This window comes from Elephantulus edwardii, unplaced genomic scaffold (assembly GCF_000299155.1).
Source record: "Elephantulus edwardii isolate Elephantulus edwardi_28Jun2011 unplaced genomic scaffold, EleEdw1.0 scaffold00096, whole genome shotgun sequence".
Classification (NCBI taxonomy): Eukaryota; Metazoa; Chordata; class Mammalia; order Macroscelidea; family Macroscelididae; genus Elephantulus; species Elephantulus edwardii.
The window spans coordinates 8953568-8973209 of record NW_006399846.1 but is presented as its reverse complement, the minus strand read 5'-3'; the positions used below and the strand labels follow the sequence as shown (position 1 = coordinate 8973209).

Genomic DNA, 19642 nt, shown 5'->3' with positions numbered 1-19642 from the left:
TTCCCGCTTGACACCCACATAAAGGGTTATCATTATTCCTGTGCGCTGGAAGCGAGTGATGTGATGATGTCAGTCTTGTTTTGCTTACAAAGTAGCCACACAGTCCTTATGCATCAGACTGTGTCCTGACACAGGTGACAACTAAAAACAGCATGCTAGCTAACAGTCAGTCAGAAATAGGTTTCTAGAAGATGGGGAGAAGTCAAAAGCATGCAGATACTGAAAGGAACATAAATATAACTTCAGACTAGCAAAGTACAGGGCTAAAGAGAATCTTGGCTCCAGCTCAGACATCTTCTGTGGAATAAAGTCATGTGAATGGAATGAGTCACAAAAAATAGGGATCTTCTAAATTCAAGCTTAAGGGGTCCCCCCTTCATTGCTTATGGAAGAAAAATTTATAGATGTCTTCTTAAACTTATCACAAACAGCTTAAATAAGAAAATTTTTTTATGAATTGGGAAGGCTCAAGCATTTGCTGTCTATCTTATATCAAACTGCTTGCTATTATGATTTTATACTCTGATGTTGATTTCTAGCCCCATTTCTTTCATTCTCTCTAAAATACATTACCTTTAAAAACATATTTGCCAACAGAGACCATTGTATTTTTAAAGATGGAACAGTTGTAGAAAGGGCTAGTTGGTTTTTATAAAGTCATCAGACATGTATGTAAATTATCGAAACAAGCCAATTTTCAAGCTATGAAGACTCTCAAAAAGATACTGAGTTACTTGAACTGAGATGTCCAGTCTCTGACAAGAAGCAGTCTACCTTTGATGGCCCACCAGGTATCTGTTAACCTTGCTTTGCTGGGCAGGCTGCCCAGAGGCACTGTCCCTCACCTCAGTCCGTGGGCAGGAGCACCCCAGGATGATACTGGATTCAATTCTAGCTCTACCCTTTTACTATTAGCTATCTGGCCTCAGGCAGTCACTCAACCTCATTTTCCTTGTCGGGAAAATAAGGAGATTATTGCATAAGGACTAAATGTGCTATAATATATATAGTGCCTGGCAAGAAACTTTGGGTGTGTGTTAGCTATTGTTGGAGTGCTATCAAATCAGAACTCACTCATAGCTGACCCTCCAGCCGGTTTTCAGAGGCTGTAAACTACACGGAAGGCTACTGCGTGCCTTTCTCCCTCAGAGCAGCTGGTGCATTTTAAACACCTGCCTTTGAGCTGGGAGTTTAAACTCCATACCTAGAAGGTCATCAGAGCTCCCTGCTATTACTGTTAGTAAGTGGTACTGAAGAGTCCATCATTGAGACAATTAATTGAAAAGGACTCCTATCCTATCAAGATGGTTGTTGTGTACCATAGAGTTGGAACCAACCATAGCTGGCCCTCCAGCGAGTTTTCAGAGGCAGTTAATCGCACAGGAGAAGATTGCCTAGCCTCCTGTGGAGCAGCTGGTGGCCTCGAACTGTGCAAGGTCACAGCCTACCCTCCTTCTTTGTTTGCTATTTGTTCAAATGAGTGTTTGGGCTCCACTCTAACAGTCTGCTGCTTGCTCCAAGGGCTCCTCTGGCCTCTGTCTCCCAGCTCTGAGCTCCACATTTGGGCACCAGTGGCACCAGGCGCCCTCTCAGTGGTCACACAAAGTGCATGCCATTTTCTTTTCTGACAGGCGAATAGCTTGGAGGGCTTAGTCAACCTCCAAATTATAAAATTCGTAAAGAGCTGAGACAACCAAAGCCACGCTTACTATTCTGAATATCATCTAGCTAGCCAAGTGCATTTGTGGACGATTTATCAACAATCTGCGTTATGCAGATGACACAACCCTGCTTGCTGAAAATGAAGAGGACCTGAAGCACCTGCTGCAGAGGCTCAAGGACTGCAGCCTCCAATATGGATTGATGCTCAATGTCAAGAAGACAAAGATTCTCACCACTGGGCCAATTGGCAGCATCAGGATGGATGGTGAAGAGATTGAGATTGTACACAGCTTTAGTTTGCTTGGCTCCACAGTCAACAATCTTGGCACCAGCAGCCAGGAAATTAAAAGGCGCATTGCCATGGGAAAGTCTGCTGTTAGGGACCTCTCCAAAGTACTGAAGAGTAATGGTGTCTCTCTGGAGATTAAGGTGCGTCTGATACAGGCCATGGTCTTCACAATCACTTGTTATGCATCAGAGAGTTGGACAATGACCAAGGAGGATAGAAGGAGAATTCATGCCTTTGAGCTGTGGTGCTGGAGAAGAGTATTGAGAATACCATGGTCTGCTAGGAAAACAAACTGATTCATCCTGGAAAGGGTTAAACAGGGTGGCTCCTTGGAGGCAAGGATTCTGAGGCTCCGTCTAACATACTTTGGACATGTTGTGAGGAGAGACCGGTCCTTGGAGAAGGACATCATGCTTGGGAGGGTGGAGGGACGGCGCAGGAGGGGAAGGATTGATTCAGTGACTGGGATAATTGGGATGGGAGTGTCAGAGACAGTGCGATTGGCACAGGACAGAGCAGAGTTTAGAGCTGTTGTACATAGGGTCGCTATGAGCCGCAAGCGACTCGACGGCACATAACAACAACAGCCAAGTGCAAAAGCTGTTTGGGCCACAATGAGTTGTTTGATAGTCCTCTTACTCATAGAGACACAGCAAGCATTAGTTAAATGAATCCTTATCTCAGAGCTACACTCAAAAGGGTGGAAGTTTTGGTAAGGTGAAAAGAAGAGAGACAGTGTGTCCCTATTACCTGAATGAGGTACAGCAGTGCTTCTTGAAGCTGCAGCTTGGTCAGAGGGCTGCTGGTGATTGAGGAAGCCTGTGGGTTCTGCAGAGGCAGGAAGAGGCTGCTGGGCGCAGCAGCGCTTGGTTCTTGGCTTCCCAAGGGCAGGAGTCCTGTGTCTTGCTCCTTTGATGGGGCAGAGGTGGGCTGTGTGAACACCATGGGCGGCATGAGCAGAGACGGAGCCACTGTCACAGGGATGTGCTGAGGTGAGATGACCTGCTTAGAGCAGACAGACACAGAGGGTGGGATTCATTCAAATGACAGTCGCAGAGACAGACGCCCCTCTCGCGCAGCAGTAGATACAGGTGAGTTTACGTAGTAATTATTCACAGCTCCGTGGGTAGGAAAAGCATGTAAGATAGCTGATTTCTGTTCGATTTCTCATATATTTTCCTTTGTTGTTACTAAGAGCTCTGGTACACAGTCTGCTGGTGCACTTGTGGCTTGTTTCCATAGTATTTAAAGCCTGGCGTCTGAGTAATACTTGATTTTTCAGGTTTACTAGAATTACTTGGCCACATGCACTTTCCTAGAAGCCCTTTCCTCAGGGACAGTCGTCAGAACGTTGATATAAAGGCCCAGCAATCCGCTGGCACTGATGTACTAGTTAAGGGGCACAGCCAGTTCCCACTGCTAATCTCTCTGTGTAGAGGAACTTCACGATAGTAATCTTGGCGGCCTCTCTCTGCCTTCTCTTCACCTCTCCCCAGGAAGGGGGCTGTCTGTCTGGATGTATCCTGTCTGGGGTCCTTTCCTTATAGACTATGCCTGCTTGCTTTCAGAGAGCATGGGTTTCCTTTCTTTATAAATTCTAGGGCAGGACCAGTGGAGGGCTGGCCTCCCTTAGCACCGCAATGACTTTCCTGTCTGGTTAAGTCTGTCAGGGGTGTAAGCTGAGCTTGGCGAACAACCCCAAACAGAATTATCCAGCAGTGTTAGCAGTTATGCTAATAATATTTTGATCCTTATCTGGCTGACTCCTAGAGCTGTTCTTCATTTCCTTCTACCGCAAATGCAGAAAAAAAAAACAACAAGCCCATTTCTTTCAGTTCCCTAAAATCCCAAAACAGTTCATGAAAGGGAAGCATAAGGGCCAGAAATCTAGAAGATACTATAATTCATAATCAGTCCTTTGGCCTCTTTTTGGACAAAAACTACCCTAGTGAGAGGTAAGCTGTTTATTTTAACTTGTGCCTACTTGGTATTTTGAGGAGCAGTGCTCAGAATAGACCTGCATTTTGAATGAACTTGTACCAATCCAAAGGAGCAGTGGGGGCTGCCAGAATGTATACACCCCTTCCTTGTCTCTCCATACTACTGAGTACTAGAAAGAAAAAGAATTAGATAGACAGAAATTTAAGTCACACTACTAATCCCAGTCTCTCTAGTGCCCAGTGCTAAATCAGCAAGAGAAAGAGTAGAAATTTAAAGGGGAAACAATCACTTAAGCCAAACCCACTGCCACTGCATTGATTCTGTCTGCTGGCACTGCTGTAGGGCAGGGCAGGACTGCTGGATGGGGCGTAAGGTGGTCCCTCTGCACAGCGCAGATGGCCACAGCTTTCTCCTTCGCTGTGGCTTGTGGGTTTGAACCACTGATTTTTTTGGCTAGTAGCTGAGTATTTTAGCTGTTGTGCCATCATCTTGCCTTAAGAAAATGGGGAAGGGTGAGTTAGAAACATTATTTTAGCAGTAGATAGTCAGATTTTTATTTTAATAATGATTATATACATACATACATATATATCTATAAATTTTTTTTAACCGCTAGCCCAAAGAACTTGGTTCAGCTCCACCAATTGCTCCTCAGGAGAAAGACAGACAGTCTTCTGTGCAATTTACTGGTTCTGAAAACTTTCTGTGGGGTTGGCTATGAGTCTGTTCCAAGTTGACAGCAATGAGATGAGATAAAGAGAGAGAGAGAGAGAGAAAGAGACACAGAGGAATATGTGTGTGTGTATATGTATATAGTTTAATTTTCAGATCAAGTGCATTTTGAATGAATCTGTAGCAATCCAAAGGGGAGGAAACCCAGGGTTTTAATCTGCAAATGTTATCAGTAGTAAGTGATGAGTTTTCTTCTAGAAGTTATAAAGATTACTGAACTGTTCCAATTTATCAATGGACACAGAAAACCATCTCTCCTGAGGAAACAGTCTTTTTCTGTCTCTTCAGATTTGTGTGTGTTGGGGTGTACTCTTCCCTCTTCTGGTCTCCATTTGCTACAGACAATGAAGATTGCTGTACCTTTTAGGAGTCACATAAATAAGTTTTTTGTGTGTGTTTATTTACTACACTAGTTTACAGCATGGTGGGCTCTGAAGAGGTAGGAGTCTGTTTTCTTTACTGTTAAGTACTCACATTTATCACAGAATCTGACATGTGGCAAGTGCTAGATGGGTATTTATTGAATAGATAATCATTTACAGTGGATTTAAAAGTAAGAGAAGATCAGATGTTTGGCATCCCTTAGAAATTTCAAAGCAGACCATATACTTCCACAACTAAAGATTATAAAGATTCTTTCCATGTCTATCTTGGTCTTCAGGCTGTAAAACGTTGCAGAGAATCAGATCTATAAATAAATGAGCTCTAAAACAGTGGATACTACCATAGAGCTGAGCAAAGAGATGACTCTCTTTGCAGACAGAAAGTTAAGGAGATAAAAAGATGCACTGATATAGCTTTGGCACCTGTTCCAAACAGAAGGGAATGTGAGACATGGGGTCTAGAGCACAGAGCCAACCCTACATTTCGTTGCTTTATAGTAATACTTTGTTGTTGCATCACTTGCCTTGATGGATATTTACCTGAAAAAGAGGAGTCTGCCTTTCTGTGTGGGATGTCTTGTCGATCCAAGATTCCAAGGGTTTCACTGTCCTAGAACTCTGAGTTACCACAGGAAACTTAGCTGCCAGGGTTGGGCGGCTGGGTGTGTGCAGCTGCTGCTCCTGCTGCACGATCTGGAGCTTTCTCAGAAGTTCCTGTGGGGAGACCACCCCAGGACTGCTAGCTTGGGTGCAGGCCAGGGGAAGAGCTGGCCTTGGGAGTGCTGATTGTTCCTTCCTAGGAGCTTGATGTCCAAGAGTTTCCGGTGGAAGGGAGCCATTGAAATATACCACCTGTGGTTGCAGCAGACCCTTTCCTGGAGCTGCCGGGGTGGTAGCAGGGAAAATACTGCTGAAGTTTGTGGCAGCTGAGCTCGCAGGTCCTGGGGTACTGCCACTCTGGAGCACTCTGCCCCCCGGGACACTCTGCAGTGTCTCAAACAGGTTCTGAGTTCTGGAAGCATTCTGGATATGCAGAGAAGTCCCAATGTGGCAGGGTGAGGCCGGCTGGAAGAGTCCTTCCCCAGGACAGTGGGGACTGCCGTTTTCACAGGGCCGGTGTTCGGGCAGCTCTGACAGTGGGTGGAGGTCTGCACCCCTGACCATGAGTTTCTGGATGGCTGGGCAGAGCTGCTTCTCCAGAGGAGGTGAGTATATACTGGGTTCCTCATACGACAGGGACCGTACAACCCCCTGCCTAAGTGGAAGAAGTTTCTCTTGCTGCTGCTGCTGGTGGAAGGTTGGTAGAGATGCCACAATTTCATGACATGTAGCTTTGTCTTGCTTCCCAAAGAGAGCCTTCAGTGATAAGTGTTGGGGTTCAGGGTCTAAGGTCTGGAACAAATAAAAACATAAAAGTTGGAAAACATCATTATAATAAACTTTCACATGGTTAAAGGTAAAAAAAAAATAACATTTTTCATGTTAAACATTTCCACAACACTCTCCCTTTCCACCTTAGGATAGTTGTTCTGTTTTAGTGTTTGTTAATTGATAAAATAGGCTAATGATCCATGGGAAGTCTTAAGATTCATAAATTGAAAACAACTGTGATACAAAACAATATTCTAAAAGGTAAATATTCTCGTCAATAAGAAATCCATCTAACATAGCAACATACAAGGAAATACCAAAAATGTACAGGAATATGAGATTTCAGGTAGCTTTTTATAGAATTTATTAAAGGCTAGAACAATACACATGATCCTTTTCACTATACACTGTTGTTGTTGTTATGTGCCGTCGAGTCGCTTGCCACTCATAGCGACCCTATGTACAACAGCCCTAATCTCTGCTCTGTCCTGTGCCAATCGCACTGTCTCTGACACTCCCATCACGATTATCCCAATCATTGAATCAATCCACCTCATAGAGGGCCTTCCCCTCCTGCGCTGTCCCTCCACCCTACCAAGCATGATGTCCTTCTCCAAGGACCGGTCTCTCCTCACTAGTAGCTATAATATATCCAGACCAAGAGCTGTGGTATGAACAGAGCAAGAGGACACTACATGATTTAAAATCTGAAGAGGTGTGCATCAGGGTTGTATCCTTTGTCCATACCTATTCAATCTATATGCTGAACAGATCTTTGGAGAAGCTGGACTTCATGAAGAAGAGGTGGCCTCAGGATCAGAGGACGACTCATCAACAACCTGTGTTACGTAAATGACACAACCTTGCTTACCAAAAGTGAGTAGGACCTGAAATGCTTGCTGCAAAGGATCAATGTTTCATTCCAACATCAAGAAAACAAAAATACTTGGATCCTCAATTGATACCCTTGGTATTAGTAGCCAGGAAATCAAAAGACATATTGTATTGAGAAAGTGTGCTGTTGGGGACTTCTCCAAAGTGCTGATGAGCAAAGATGTCAGTTTGAAGACCAAAGTGCACTTGATCAAATCCATGATCTTTTCAAATACTTGCTATGCTTCTGAAAGTTGGACAATGAATAAGGATGACAGAAAGGGAATCAATGCCTTTGAGCTAAAGTGTTGGAGAAGAGTGCCAAATATTAGGGAGTTTTGCTGGTCTAGTGGCAGGAAGCTGCACTGCAATCCCAGAGGTGTGTGGTTCAAATCCACCAGATGCTCTGCTGGAGAAGGAGGGACAATCTCCTCCTGTACCGGTTAGATCAGATTTGATAGTACACACCCAAAAATAATAAAATAACAAAACACAAAAATTTTTTAAAAGAGAGTGCCAAATATTCCACAGACAAACAAATGTGTCTTGGAAAAGTGTACTCCGTGTACTCCCTGGAGGCAAGGACAGTGAAACTTGGTCATGTCACGTACTTTGGGCATGTTGTTAGGAGGGACTAGTCATTGGAAAAGGATCATGCTTGGAAAGGTGGAGGGGAAGGTCCTCAATGAGATGGATTAATGGTGACTGTACCAGTGGGCTCAAGTGTGTCAGAGATGATGACTATGGCACAGGGTAGGGTGGGGTTCAGACCCCACTGTTCATAGATCACTATGAGTTGTAATTTACTTGGTGCCAGTTAACAGCAACAATGGTAGCTTTAATGAGATCTTTCAAGACTCAAAATATACTTTGGCTGTATGGGAAGCAAAAAAGGAAAGAAAGATCATAGAAAACTATGGAAGAAAGATGGGCCATCTCCTCCTGTGCAGTTTAGGCCTCTGAAAAACTGGTGAAGGGTCAGCTGTGAGTCAGTTCTGACTTGTTAGCACCTAATAATAGAAAACTTATTTAAAACCCTAATACAAGATAACATGGTTATTTCAAAATTAATTTTAAAAATTCCTTATAAAGGGGGGAGGGAAAAATCTGAATAAGGAATCAACAAAGGGCCCTACAGATTAGCAAATTTGGTTAATGTGTATTATTCTGAAAAACATAAAAATCTCTATGACATTTATGTTTTAGACAGAAAAAAATGACAAGTCATGCTTAAAAGGAAGTCCTATATCCATTTTTAAGACTGTAACTCCTTTAAGAACAGGAACCCCATTTTATTTACATTGTGTCTAGCACTGTAGATGGTTCAAAGGGAGGGCTCAGAAAAGTTAAACTGGACTTTGTTCTCATTATCTCAGTGGTCTACCCTTGAGAAATTTGGGCTTAAAGAGTGATGTTTATATTAGCTCTGATAGGCTTTTAAAAGTACATCATTACCTACAAAGTTTGTTCTGGATTTGAATAATGTATCCTTAAACATACCTGGAACCTGTGATTATGACCTTATTTGGCAACAGAATCTTTGCAGATACAATCAAGTTAAGATGAGATCAAACTAGTTTTTAGTGGGCCATAAATCAATGACTGGTGTCCTTATAATGACTAGGAAATTTAGACAAAGACACAGAGGATGCACAGAGAAGAAAGTTGGTCATGTGAAGATGGAGGCAGAAACTGGTGTAATGTAGCTACAAGCCAAGGAATGCCAAAAACTGTCAATAACCACCGAAAGTGAGAAGACAGACATGGATTCTCCCTCAGAGTCTCTAGCAATAACTTCATTTCAAACTTTGGGCCTCCTGAACCAGTATCGTTAAGAATATTGTTAAGTCACTCGGTATTCTGTATAGCATCCCTAGGAAACTAATAGAGTTCAAGTCATAGTTTGTGGTAAATACCAAAAGCAAAAATTTAACCCTACTGTCAGGAAAGGTGTGCACCAGAGATGCATTGTATCTCTATACCTTTTCAATCTATATGCAGAACAGATCATTTGGGAAGCTGGACTTTATGAGGAGAAATGTATCAGGATTGGAGGAAGGTTCAACAACAACCTGTGTTATGCAGATGACACAACTTTGTGTGCTGAAACAACCTTGCTTGCTGAAACTGAGAAGGGCATGAGGCATTTGCTGCAGAAGGTCAAGGACTGTAGTCTTCAATATGGATTGAAGCTCAACCTCAAGAAAACAAAGATTCTAAAAAAAAACCCACAATAAAAAAACAAAACAAAAACAAACAAACAAACAAAACCCACAAAGATTCTCACCACTGGGCCAATTGGCAGCTTCATGATTCAGGATGGAGAAGAGACTAAGTTTGTTGATAACTTCAGCTTGCTTGGCTTCACAAGCAACACTCCTGGCACCAGGAGTCAAGAAATGAACAGGTGAACTGCACTGGGAAAGTCGGCTGTCAGGGACCTCTCTAGAATACTGAAGAACAATAATCTCAGTCTGGAAACTAAGGTTCACCTGATGCAGGTCATGATCTTCGCAATTACTTGCTATGCATCTGAGAGCTGGACAATAACGAAAGATGACAGAAGAAGGAATGATGCCTTTGAGTTGTGGTGCTAGAGAAGAGCGCTGAACATACCATGGACTGCCAAACAGGTCTGTTCCAGAGAGGGTGAAACCAGTTTGCTCCCTGGAGGCAAGGGTTTTGAGGTTTTGTCTCACATACTTTGGGCACATGGCCAGGAGGGACCAGTTCTTGGAGAGGGACACCATGCCTGGAAGGGTGAAGGACAGTGCAGGAGAGGAAGACCCATGATGAGATGGATTGACTCAGTAACTGGACCAATGGGATTAGGACTGTCAGAGACAATGAAAGTGGCACATGGTAGGGCAGCTTTTAAGAGCTAATGTACATAGGTTCGCTATGAGTCACAGGTGACTTGATGGCATATAACAACAAAAATAACTGAAAGAAAAAACTAAATAATAAGAAAAAGCCTCTTATTTAAAAATTCTCTTCCTCAGAGTAACTTTTAAGAATTATTAGACAGTACCAGGTCCTTCTTGACTATATTATGGTTAAAAGTTCTATATGAATTTTATAAAAGCTTAGGACCATAGTTTTTTGGGACACTTTTCTCAACTGGCTTAACTCAGTCCACAGAGACAGTGTTGTGTATCTCTAGTGAGTAGTAGTTGAGGTCTTAAACTTTCGAGCAGCCATCTAGGATGCAGCTGTTCCAGTCCTGAGCAAAGAAGAATAAAGAAAATCAAAGACTCAAGGAAGCAATTAGTCTGAAGGACTAATGGGTGACACAAAGCCCAGTCTCCACTAGCTTGAGACAAGAAGAACTAGATGGTACCTGGCGGCCCCTATCGACTTCTCCAATCAAGATCACTATAGAATGGGAGAACAAATCAGACCAAACCCAAAATTATTTAAAACTATCAAACTTAACTAGTTTGACAGACTGGTGGAACTCCAGAGATTATGGTCCTTAAATATCCTTCAACCTGGAACTGACTCTACTCCTGGAGATAAAACAAGAGGAAGATAAATGAAGAATATATATTCCTCAAAAAAAATCAAACATAGGAGACAAAAAGGGCAGTGTTTCCTCAAAAACAAAGCTCAGAAAACTAGAGTCAGGAAAGATGTATGAACAGAAACTTGAAATCAGGGAAAGTGGGATGAGTGTTGATTGTAACTAATGTAATTTATTAAATTGTGTATAAACTGCTGAATGGGAAATGAATTTGCTCTGCAAACTTTCACCCGAACACAATAAAATACTCAGGGAAGAAAAAGAATCCTATAGAAACACTAGATGAAAAGCAGAGGACATGTACCTGGCTGGGCTGAGGTATACGCTGTTGCTGGTTTTCACTGGGCTTCACTGGAATTGGTTTGATGAGATTGGGGTTGTCATAGATGGCAGATGAACTGGTAATCTGTTTTGGCTCAGAACAGGTTTTACACTGAAAAAAAAAAAAGTACCTCCATTTTCATTCTTAATTCTTTTAAAAGAACATACCTTTCTTTTGTTTACTATTTTTTTTAAAAAATTTATACTGGTTTATACACAAAGTTAAAACATATCTTTTTGATTCTTAAGTTTATCTTGGTTGATAGATTTTTTTAAATTTTTTGATAAATTTGAGAAGAAAACATTTTAGAAGTTCCTTTAACTTTCTCCAATATGAATCATATTTGAGTATAAATTGAAGTTTAATTTTTCTTACTTGCACAATTCAGTGCCTTAAAATACTAATCTCAGTCCACATTGTCTAGATGTGCTTAGGTACATGGACACATGAAAAGCTATGTATATAATAGCTTAAAAACATGCAACATTTGTCACTGTGATAAGCAATGATAGAAACTATCCCTTAAATAACATGCCTGGAGGGCCCCCCATCCCTCTATTAACAGTTGACTTAAAATTGGAGAGTTGTTGAATATAATTCATCAAAGCAACTAAACCTTTTTCATTTACAAACCAAAAAGTTAAGCTGACTCAAACCACTGGTTTATAAATTACTAACATCATCTTTATTTAATAAATGACTTCTTGCATAAACAGAATAATTCAAATCTGAGTGTTCTGAGCCACTCACTACAAATTAGAATTTCATAGAGAAAGAGACAAGCCTCATCATTTCAAATACTGAATCATTATCATACATTAATCTAACCAACCATGCAATTGCTAACACAGTAGGATTCATAACAGAGAGAACACTGAAATGATATTGGTGTCTGTTTTATTAAAACACCAAATATAACTGAGTATGAAAATGTTGCCGTCTGTACTGTCGACTCTGGATAGCATCATTAGTTTTAATTGTACAATCATGGCCTTGGGCCAGAAAATATTTCACACTGTACCTGACATGGAATAAGCTATAAACACAATATTGTTCCTCAGGAACTCGTGGCTGTCAATGTGTTCTTAGCATGTATTGCCTAATTCAAGGCTGTAGGGATACAGGTCCATTATTATCTTGTACGTTTAGGCTTATAAGGCTAAACACGTGGAAGATAAATAACTTTCTTATAAGCATTCTGTCAATATTTTGGTGTCAATAAATGACACTAGTATGAATGATATGTGAAAGCTTTTAATAAACTGTAAAATGCTATTTCTAATTTGCTTAAGTGAATGATGGTGGTTGTAAATAAAGGGCATGGGGATGGTGACATCTGACTTCCACCAACTCCACAAGGGTAAAGAATCCCTATCAAGAACATTAACTGCTATTCTAGATATTTTAGCATTAATACAAAGCTGATTGTCTATGAAGTCAGACACGCCCCTCTCACTCCATTTTCTAGCATCAACTATCCCACCCACAGCTCTGAGTTTGCTAATTTATTGCAATGGCATACAGAACTCCCAGCCAATATTCATGATCATAGGGTTTACTGTTGTTGTTATGGGCCATCGAGTTGCCTGTGACTCATAGTGACCCTGTGTACAACAGCCTTAAACCCTGCTCTATCCTGTGCCAGTCTTATTATCTCTAACACATCTATCCCCATTACCCTAGTCACTGAATCAGTCCATCTCATCCAGGGTTGTCTTCTCTTGCACTGTCTTCTCCACCCTCTGATGCATGACATCCCTCTCCAAGGACTGGTCCCACCTTGCAAGTAAAAAAAGTCAGACTGGAATGCTCAGGATACAGTTCTTCAAGCAGGACAACTTCTTCTTAGCCTTGGAGGCAGGCAGACTCCGGACCCTGGATCTCACAGCTTTAGGTCCTGCCCTCAACCAATTGTTACAAACTCCTTTTACTTCTGTCAGTTATTTGCCACCCCCATTCTGCCAGTAAGTCTAGGCCAGTGTTCAGCTCTGTATCTGAGAGTCAGCAGATCTAGATCAATTCTATCTCCACCAGCCTCTGATTTCCCATGTCCTCTGCCACTGCTGCTGGTACTGCTGCTGCTGTCTGGGCTGCCATGTCTTGGTCTCTGACTCAAAAGATGGTACGTTCTCCACTTCTTCTAATTTGCTGGTAATGAGATCCCTGTTTTTTTGACTCTGAAACTGCTCAACTTAAGTCTGGTTGGATGGCAAAACAGACCAGCCCCCATATTATTGATCTGTACATCTTATTTGCATGTCCCTACTAAAAAGGTGTTATTTACATTATTAGCAAGTGAATCAATCCTCTTGATGGGCCAAACACCCAACATCTACTCAGCACTATGTGAAAAGTCTTGAAGCACTTACTGCAGAAGATTAAAGACTACAGCCTTCAATATGGATTACATGTCAACATCAAGAAAACAAAAATCTTCAGCACTGGATTGGTAGGCAACATCATGATAGGAGAAAAGACTGATGTTGGCAACGATTTCATTTTATTTGGATCCACCATCAACACCCATTGTAGCAGCAGAAAGAAAAGACATGCTACATTGGGAAATATTCTGTCCAGGACCTCTACAAAGGACTGAAGAGCAAGAATGTCAGTTTAAAAACTATGGTGCTCCTGATCCAACTAATGAATAATCCACGATTGTTGTCTAGTGGGGCTGGCTTTCCCAAGATGTGACAATAGAGGTAAGACAAGAATACAGTTTAGGACAAAGTCACTTAACAGAATTTTCATATGAAAACACTATTTAAAAGAAATAGTTTAGTTTCATTGAATAACCATAGAACTTTTCGGCCATTCAATTCTCCTCCTATAATTACATTTCCTTTATATTTAGTAAAAAGATTTTTTTTTTTTAAAAAAAAATTTTTCCCTGTACACATATCCACAGGGGCCCTGAGGTTGTGCACAACCCCTCTGACAGCCTTTTCTCATTAAAATGTAACTCCAGAAGCTGTTTTCTGTGTTACTACAACTGTCTATGTATCTATGAAATCTTGTTTTCACATAAAACTGCTCTTTGTTAAATGGCTCAGAATTAAACATTATTGTTTTTTTGTAACTTGTTTTCCAGTTTCTGCATTTTCTATGTATCTCCAGACCCAAATAATTTAAAGTACTTGGGGGAAGGGTGGGAGTGGGGAAGTAGTTTTTGAAAAGGCATATAATTGTTTTGAGAAGGTATATGATGTATAACAATCCCTTCTCTAAAGCCTTAAAAATGAAGAAAGTGAGTCAGGTCTGGCTACACAGCACACACCAACAAAAACAACATACACATAACCTCATTTCACACCCGTATGCACATATATACACACTTATCTTTGCAAAGAGAATCATTTAAATACTCTCTAAAAGTGTTAAAAGCAGATAACTCTTGAGTTACAGGATTGTTGGTAATTTTTGTTTTGTTTGTTGTTATGTGCCGTCGAGTCGTTTGCGACTCATAGCGACCCTATGCACAAAAGCCCTAAACCCTGCTCTATCCTGCGCCAACCGTACTGCCTCTGACACATCCATCTCGATTACCCCAGTCACCGAATCAATCCATCTCATAGAGGGTCTTCCCCTCCTGCGCTGTCCCTCCACCCTCCCAAGCATGATGTCCCTCTCCAAGGACCCGTCCCTCCTGGCAACATGTCCAAAGTATGTCAGATGAAGCCCCAGAATCCTTGCATCCAAGGAGTAGCTTGGTTTAATTCTCTCTAAGATGAATCTGTTTGTTTTCCTGGCAGTCCATGGTACATTCAATACTCTTCTTTCTCCAGCACCACAGCTCAAAGGCATCAACTCTCCTTCCGTCCTCCCTAGTCACTGTCCAACTCTCTGATGCATAACAAGCGATTGCAAAGACCATGGCCTGTATCAGGCACACCTTAGTCTCCAGAGAGACACTGTTGCTCCTGAGTACTTTAGAGAGGTCCCTAACAGCAGACTTTCCCATCACAATACACTTTTTGATTTCCTGACTGCTGGTGCCAAGAGTGTTGACTGTGGAGCTGAGCAAACTGAAGCTGTGAACAATCTCAATCTCTTTGCCATCCATCCTGACGCTGCCAATTGGTCCAGTGGTGAGAATCTTTGTCTTCTTGACACTGAGCTTCAGTCCATACTGAAGGCTGCAGTCCTTGACCCTCCGCAGCAAGTGCATGAGGTCCTCCTCAGTTTTAGGTTTAGAAAATTTTTTTATCTATCATTGAAAAACAGTAATTACTTTAACTCATAAATAAGTCACAGCTATATCAAGAAGACACCTATTCCTGCCTTAAAACATAAAACAGTCTTAAACAAAAACAGTCCACATCTCAATGCTCAAAACCTAATGGTGTTGCCTATAAATAATTTCTGGCTCTAGGGCTTTTTGATGTTACAAAAAATTTTTATTGAGCCTTGATTACTTTATTATTCATTTTAGTTTGAATTAGAGGTTTAATATACTAAACCAAAACCATGCCCAGTGCCATCAAATAGATTCTGATTCATAACAACTCCTTTTTTAAAAAAAGTAAATTTTTTATTTTATATTGGTTTACTTACAAAGTCCATAAGCATTGTTCTTCATACTGGATTTTTTCCATTTCCTTTATCCACCCTTTGCTCTACCCATCAAATTGTACGACCCTATGATTACCTTCCTACCCACCCACACCCCTCTGCTCCTAACCTGCCCCCTCTTGGATCCTCACAGACATTATACTAGTTATCTATTTCTACAAAAATGGTCTAATAATGGGACCAACTTAGTTCACTTAGCATAGTGTTCTCCAGTCCCTCCCAAGTTAGGCAGTGATTTTCAAAATCATTGTTCCTGTATTTCATTGTGTGAATGTACCATACTTTCTCAATCCATTCAATTGTGGTTGAATATTTGGGGTGTTTCCATGTTCTTGGGATGGTGAATAATGCTGCTGTGAACACTGGTATACAAATCTGTTTGTGCCTCAGTTCTAATTATCCTCGAGTACATTCCAAGCAGTGGAATAATTCAGGTCAAAAGGAATTTCTATGCTCAGCTTTTTGAGGAAATGCCAAACTGCTTTCCAGAGTGGTTGTACCATTCTACAATCCCACCAACAGTGTATGAGAGTTCTTGTATCATTCTACAATCCCACCAACAGTGTATGAGAGTTCCTATCTCACATCCTTTCCAACATTTATGACTTGTTGTCCTGTTGAACTTTGCCACTGTTGGGATGGTGGAGGGACAGTGCAAGAGAAGACCCTCGATGAGATGGACTGATGCAGTGGCTGGAGTAATGGGGGTAGGTGTGTCAGAAACGCTAAGGTTGGCACAGGATAGATCAGGGTTTAGGGCGTTGTACATAGGGTTGCAATGAGTCATAAGCAACTTGATGGCACAGTACAACAACTGAGGTGAGATAGTATCTCATGGTAGTTTTGATTTGTATCTCTCCTACTGCCAGGGATTTGGAACATTTCATCATGTGTCTGTTGGCCATCCAATTATCTTCTTCTGTGACAAGTCTTTCCATGTCTTTTACCCATTTTGTAATTGTGCTATCAGTTGTTTGTTTTTTTTTTTTTTTTTGGTTTTTTTTTGTGGAGGTCCTGTAGGGTTTTGTAAACTTTTGATTTGAGATCCTTGTTCTGAAATGGTATTACCAAGTCAGAAGGTTTTCTTTTCACTCTGTTGGAAAATGTTTTTGATGCCCACAGGGTTTTAATCTTTAGGAGATCCCATTTATCCATTTTATCCTCTCCAGATTGTGATTTTCTGGCTGTATTTGGCAGTCTCTTTATTCCATAAACTAGGCCTTCTCAGTTTGATTCCAGTTTGTCTCTTCATAACAACTCTTATGGTTTCTAAGCCTATAAGTACTAATAGGAGGCAACCTCATCTTTGTCCCATGGAGTGAATGGTAGGTTTCACTTGCTGACTTTTCAGTTTGCAGCCCAACAATTACTATGCCCAGGGCTCCTTGAATAGAGAAGGTAAAAGGAGATGAAGCTCAAAACAAGTATTACTACCACCTTAAAGCCGAGTCATAGAAAGCTGCTTTTTTGAGAGAAAAGGCATAGAATAGTGGTCAAAATTATATCACTAATTTCATATAAAATATTGTGTCTGGTATCATCACTAGGCTTCATTCTGCTATCTTGTATGCATCCAGCAATGTTTTCCTTTTTATTTCCTTGGGATTTTCATAAATTTAAGAATTTGAGTTGGAAATATAAAAAATCTTTTTTTTTAATACTTCTCCCCCCCCCAAGTGGTATTCTTTTCTAGCATCCTCAGTATGTGATCATTTAGTTTCTTTTTGAACATTTTTCTTTCTTTTTTTCCCCAGAGGTGATATTTTCTCAGTTTATTTGGATCAAAGTTTACAAATCATATTGCATTTTCATCCCATCAGACATTTTGATTTAGAACATTATAGCTGTTGTTGTTATGTGCCGTCGAGTCACTTGTGACTCATAGCGACCCTATGTACAACAGCCCTAAACTCTGCTCTGTCCTGTGCCAGTCGCACTTCGCACTGTCTCTGACATTCCCACCCCCATTTCCCCAGTCATTAAATCAATCCACCTCATAGAGGGTTTTTCCCTCTTGCGCTGTCCCTCCACCCTCCCAAGTATGATAACCCACAATTAATGAATTACAATCTCATCAAAATCCTTTCCCTTCACCCAACTTGAGTAGTACTTTTTCCTCTACTCTCCTGCTCTAATTCCTGTTAACCCTCCCCAAGATTGTAAACCTTTCCTTAACTTTTTATATTAGTGGTGCCTTTTGTGACTGGTTCATATCACTTAGCATAATTTATTTTCTACTTCTCTATGTTGTGTAGCATTTCAACATTTTGAACATTTCTAATAATGGAAAACTCATTTCCTCACAGGAATTCTGGAAAAAAATTGTTTTCTGTCTTACTGCTTTTCCGCCCCCCCCCCCAAGTCAAGTACCTCAGAACCATTCTTTTCATGATCGTGAAATTTTCATTTTGGTGTTCAAGAAGAGAGAACACAAATGTAAGGCAAAATATAAGAAGGATTTAAACATGGCAATGGATGAAAAAATACAAAGAGCACTTGAAATGAGCATAGCTCATATTTTGACAGGTAAAGAGAAGGTACAGAGAGATTTTTAAATATCTGAATGAATTAATTATCTAATATTTGCAAATATATTTATTGAATGGAGATAATAAGGCTGCCACAGGCTTGGGCAGTATTTTGATCCATGCTCCACAGGGGTCACTATGAGTCATGGTTGACTTGACAGCACCTAACAACAACAAACAAAATGATATCTTTAGAAAATGTTAAAAAAAAAAAAGAAAATGTTAAGGTATTGTTGATATGTTGCTAGGTACCATCAAGTCAAGTATGACCCATAGCAACTCTATGAATAATAGATCTGAACCCTGTCCTACCCTGTTCATTCTTCATACTTCTGGACACATTAGAGCCCATTGTGGCAGTCATTGTGTCAGTTCACCTGGCTAAAGGTCTTCCTCTCCTTCACTGGCCATTTGCCAGTCTGAGCATCATGTCCCTTTCCAAGGAATAGCCTCTCCTAGCAACATGCTTGAAGAGTGTGAGGTGAAGCTTTATCATATTTGCCTCCAAAGAGCACTCTGGCTGTACTTTCTCCAAGACACATTTATTTGTCCTTAGGTTATTAAGGTATTAGAGGGCAATAATGTCTTACCTTTTAATAATTAATCTTTAGTTATGCCTAAGTAGCCTGGTGACACAGTGGTTACACACTTGGCTGCTAACTGAAAGGTCAGAGCTTTGAACCCCCTATTCACTCTGCAGGAAAAAGATGTGGCAGTCTGCTATGGTAAAGCTTTCCAGCCTTGGAAATCCTTTGGGGCAGTTCTGTCTATTCTATAGTCTTGGTATGGGTCAGAACTGTCTCAAGGGCAATGAGCTTGATTTGGCTTGGGTAACAGTATAATAAGTAACATTATTTAACTATTTGACTACTTGCCAAGTCATCAGGAAACCTAATGATTTTTGAGAAGTTAAACAATGAAATAGTTGTTATATGCCATCGAGACTGTAATTAGAAGTAAAGTGTCTGTCCAGGCTCTGCACTCATGGCTGATGATATAGTGGCTTACTCTTTTACTCATTCACAACGATTTATTTAGCACTCCCTGGTGGCCAAGTAGTAAGAAGTTGGGCTCAATCCCAAAGGCATGCAGTTTGAATCTACCAGCTGCTCTTTGGGAGAAGGATGCGCAATATCCTGTGCAATTTATTGCCTCAAAAAACCCACTGGAGAGTCAGCTGTGGGTTGGTTCCAACTTGATGGCACACAATAACAAGAACAATGTACCAGTTGACTAAGTATATTAAGATGAATAAGAATTTCACTCAAAGAATTCAGTCTTAACAGTCAGGGGTGAGTCAACAATCTAGTAAAAAATCTGTTGAAAGATGTGGTCAGTAGTCCCTTGGTATTTCTTCTTCATTCAGGATTTTTCCATTTGCTTCCTTATGGTGTCATGAAATTTGTTCTTCAATTTGTCCTCCCCCAGTTTTCTGTAAGCCAGGAA

The 19642-nt window shown here is 40.9% G+C and overlaps 1 protein-coding gene across 1 annotated transcript in view; it reads right to left on the bottom strand.

The window, feature by feature from the left end:
* Positions 1-19642, bottom strand: part of DCP1B (decapping mRNA 1B) — an 86176-nt gene that overhangs the window by 794 nt on the left and 65740 nt on the right. Inside the window, exons 6-8 of the mRNA XM_006891312.1 lie at positions 11079-11207; positions 5548-6399; positions 2702-2953 (exon numbers count right to left, since the gene is read on the bottom strand). Of these exons, the coding sequence (XP_006891374.1) occupies positions 2702-2953; positions 5548-6399; positions 11079-11207 (1233 nt within the window). The remainder of the gene's footprint in view (positions 1-2701; positions 2954-5547; positions 6400-11078; positions 11208-19642) is intronic.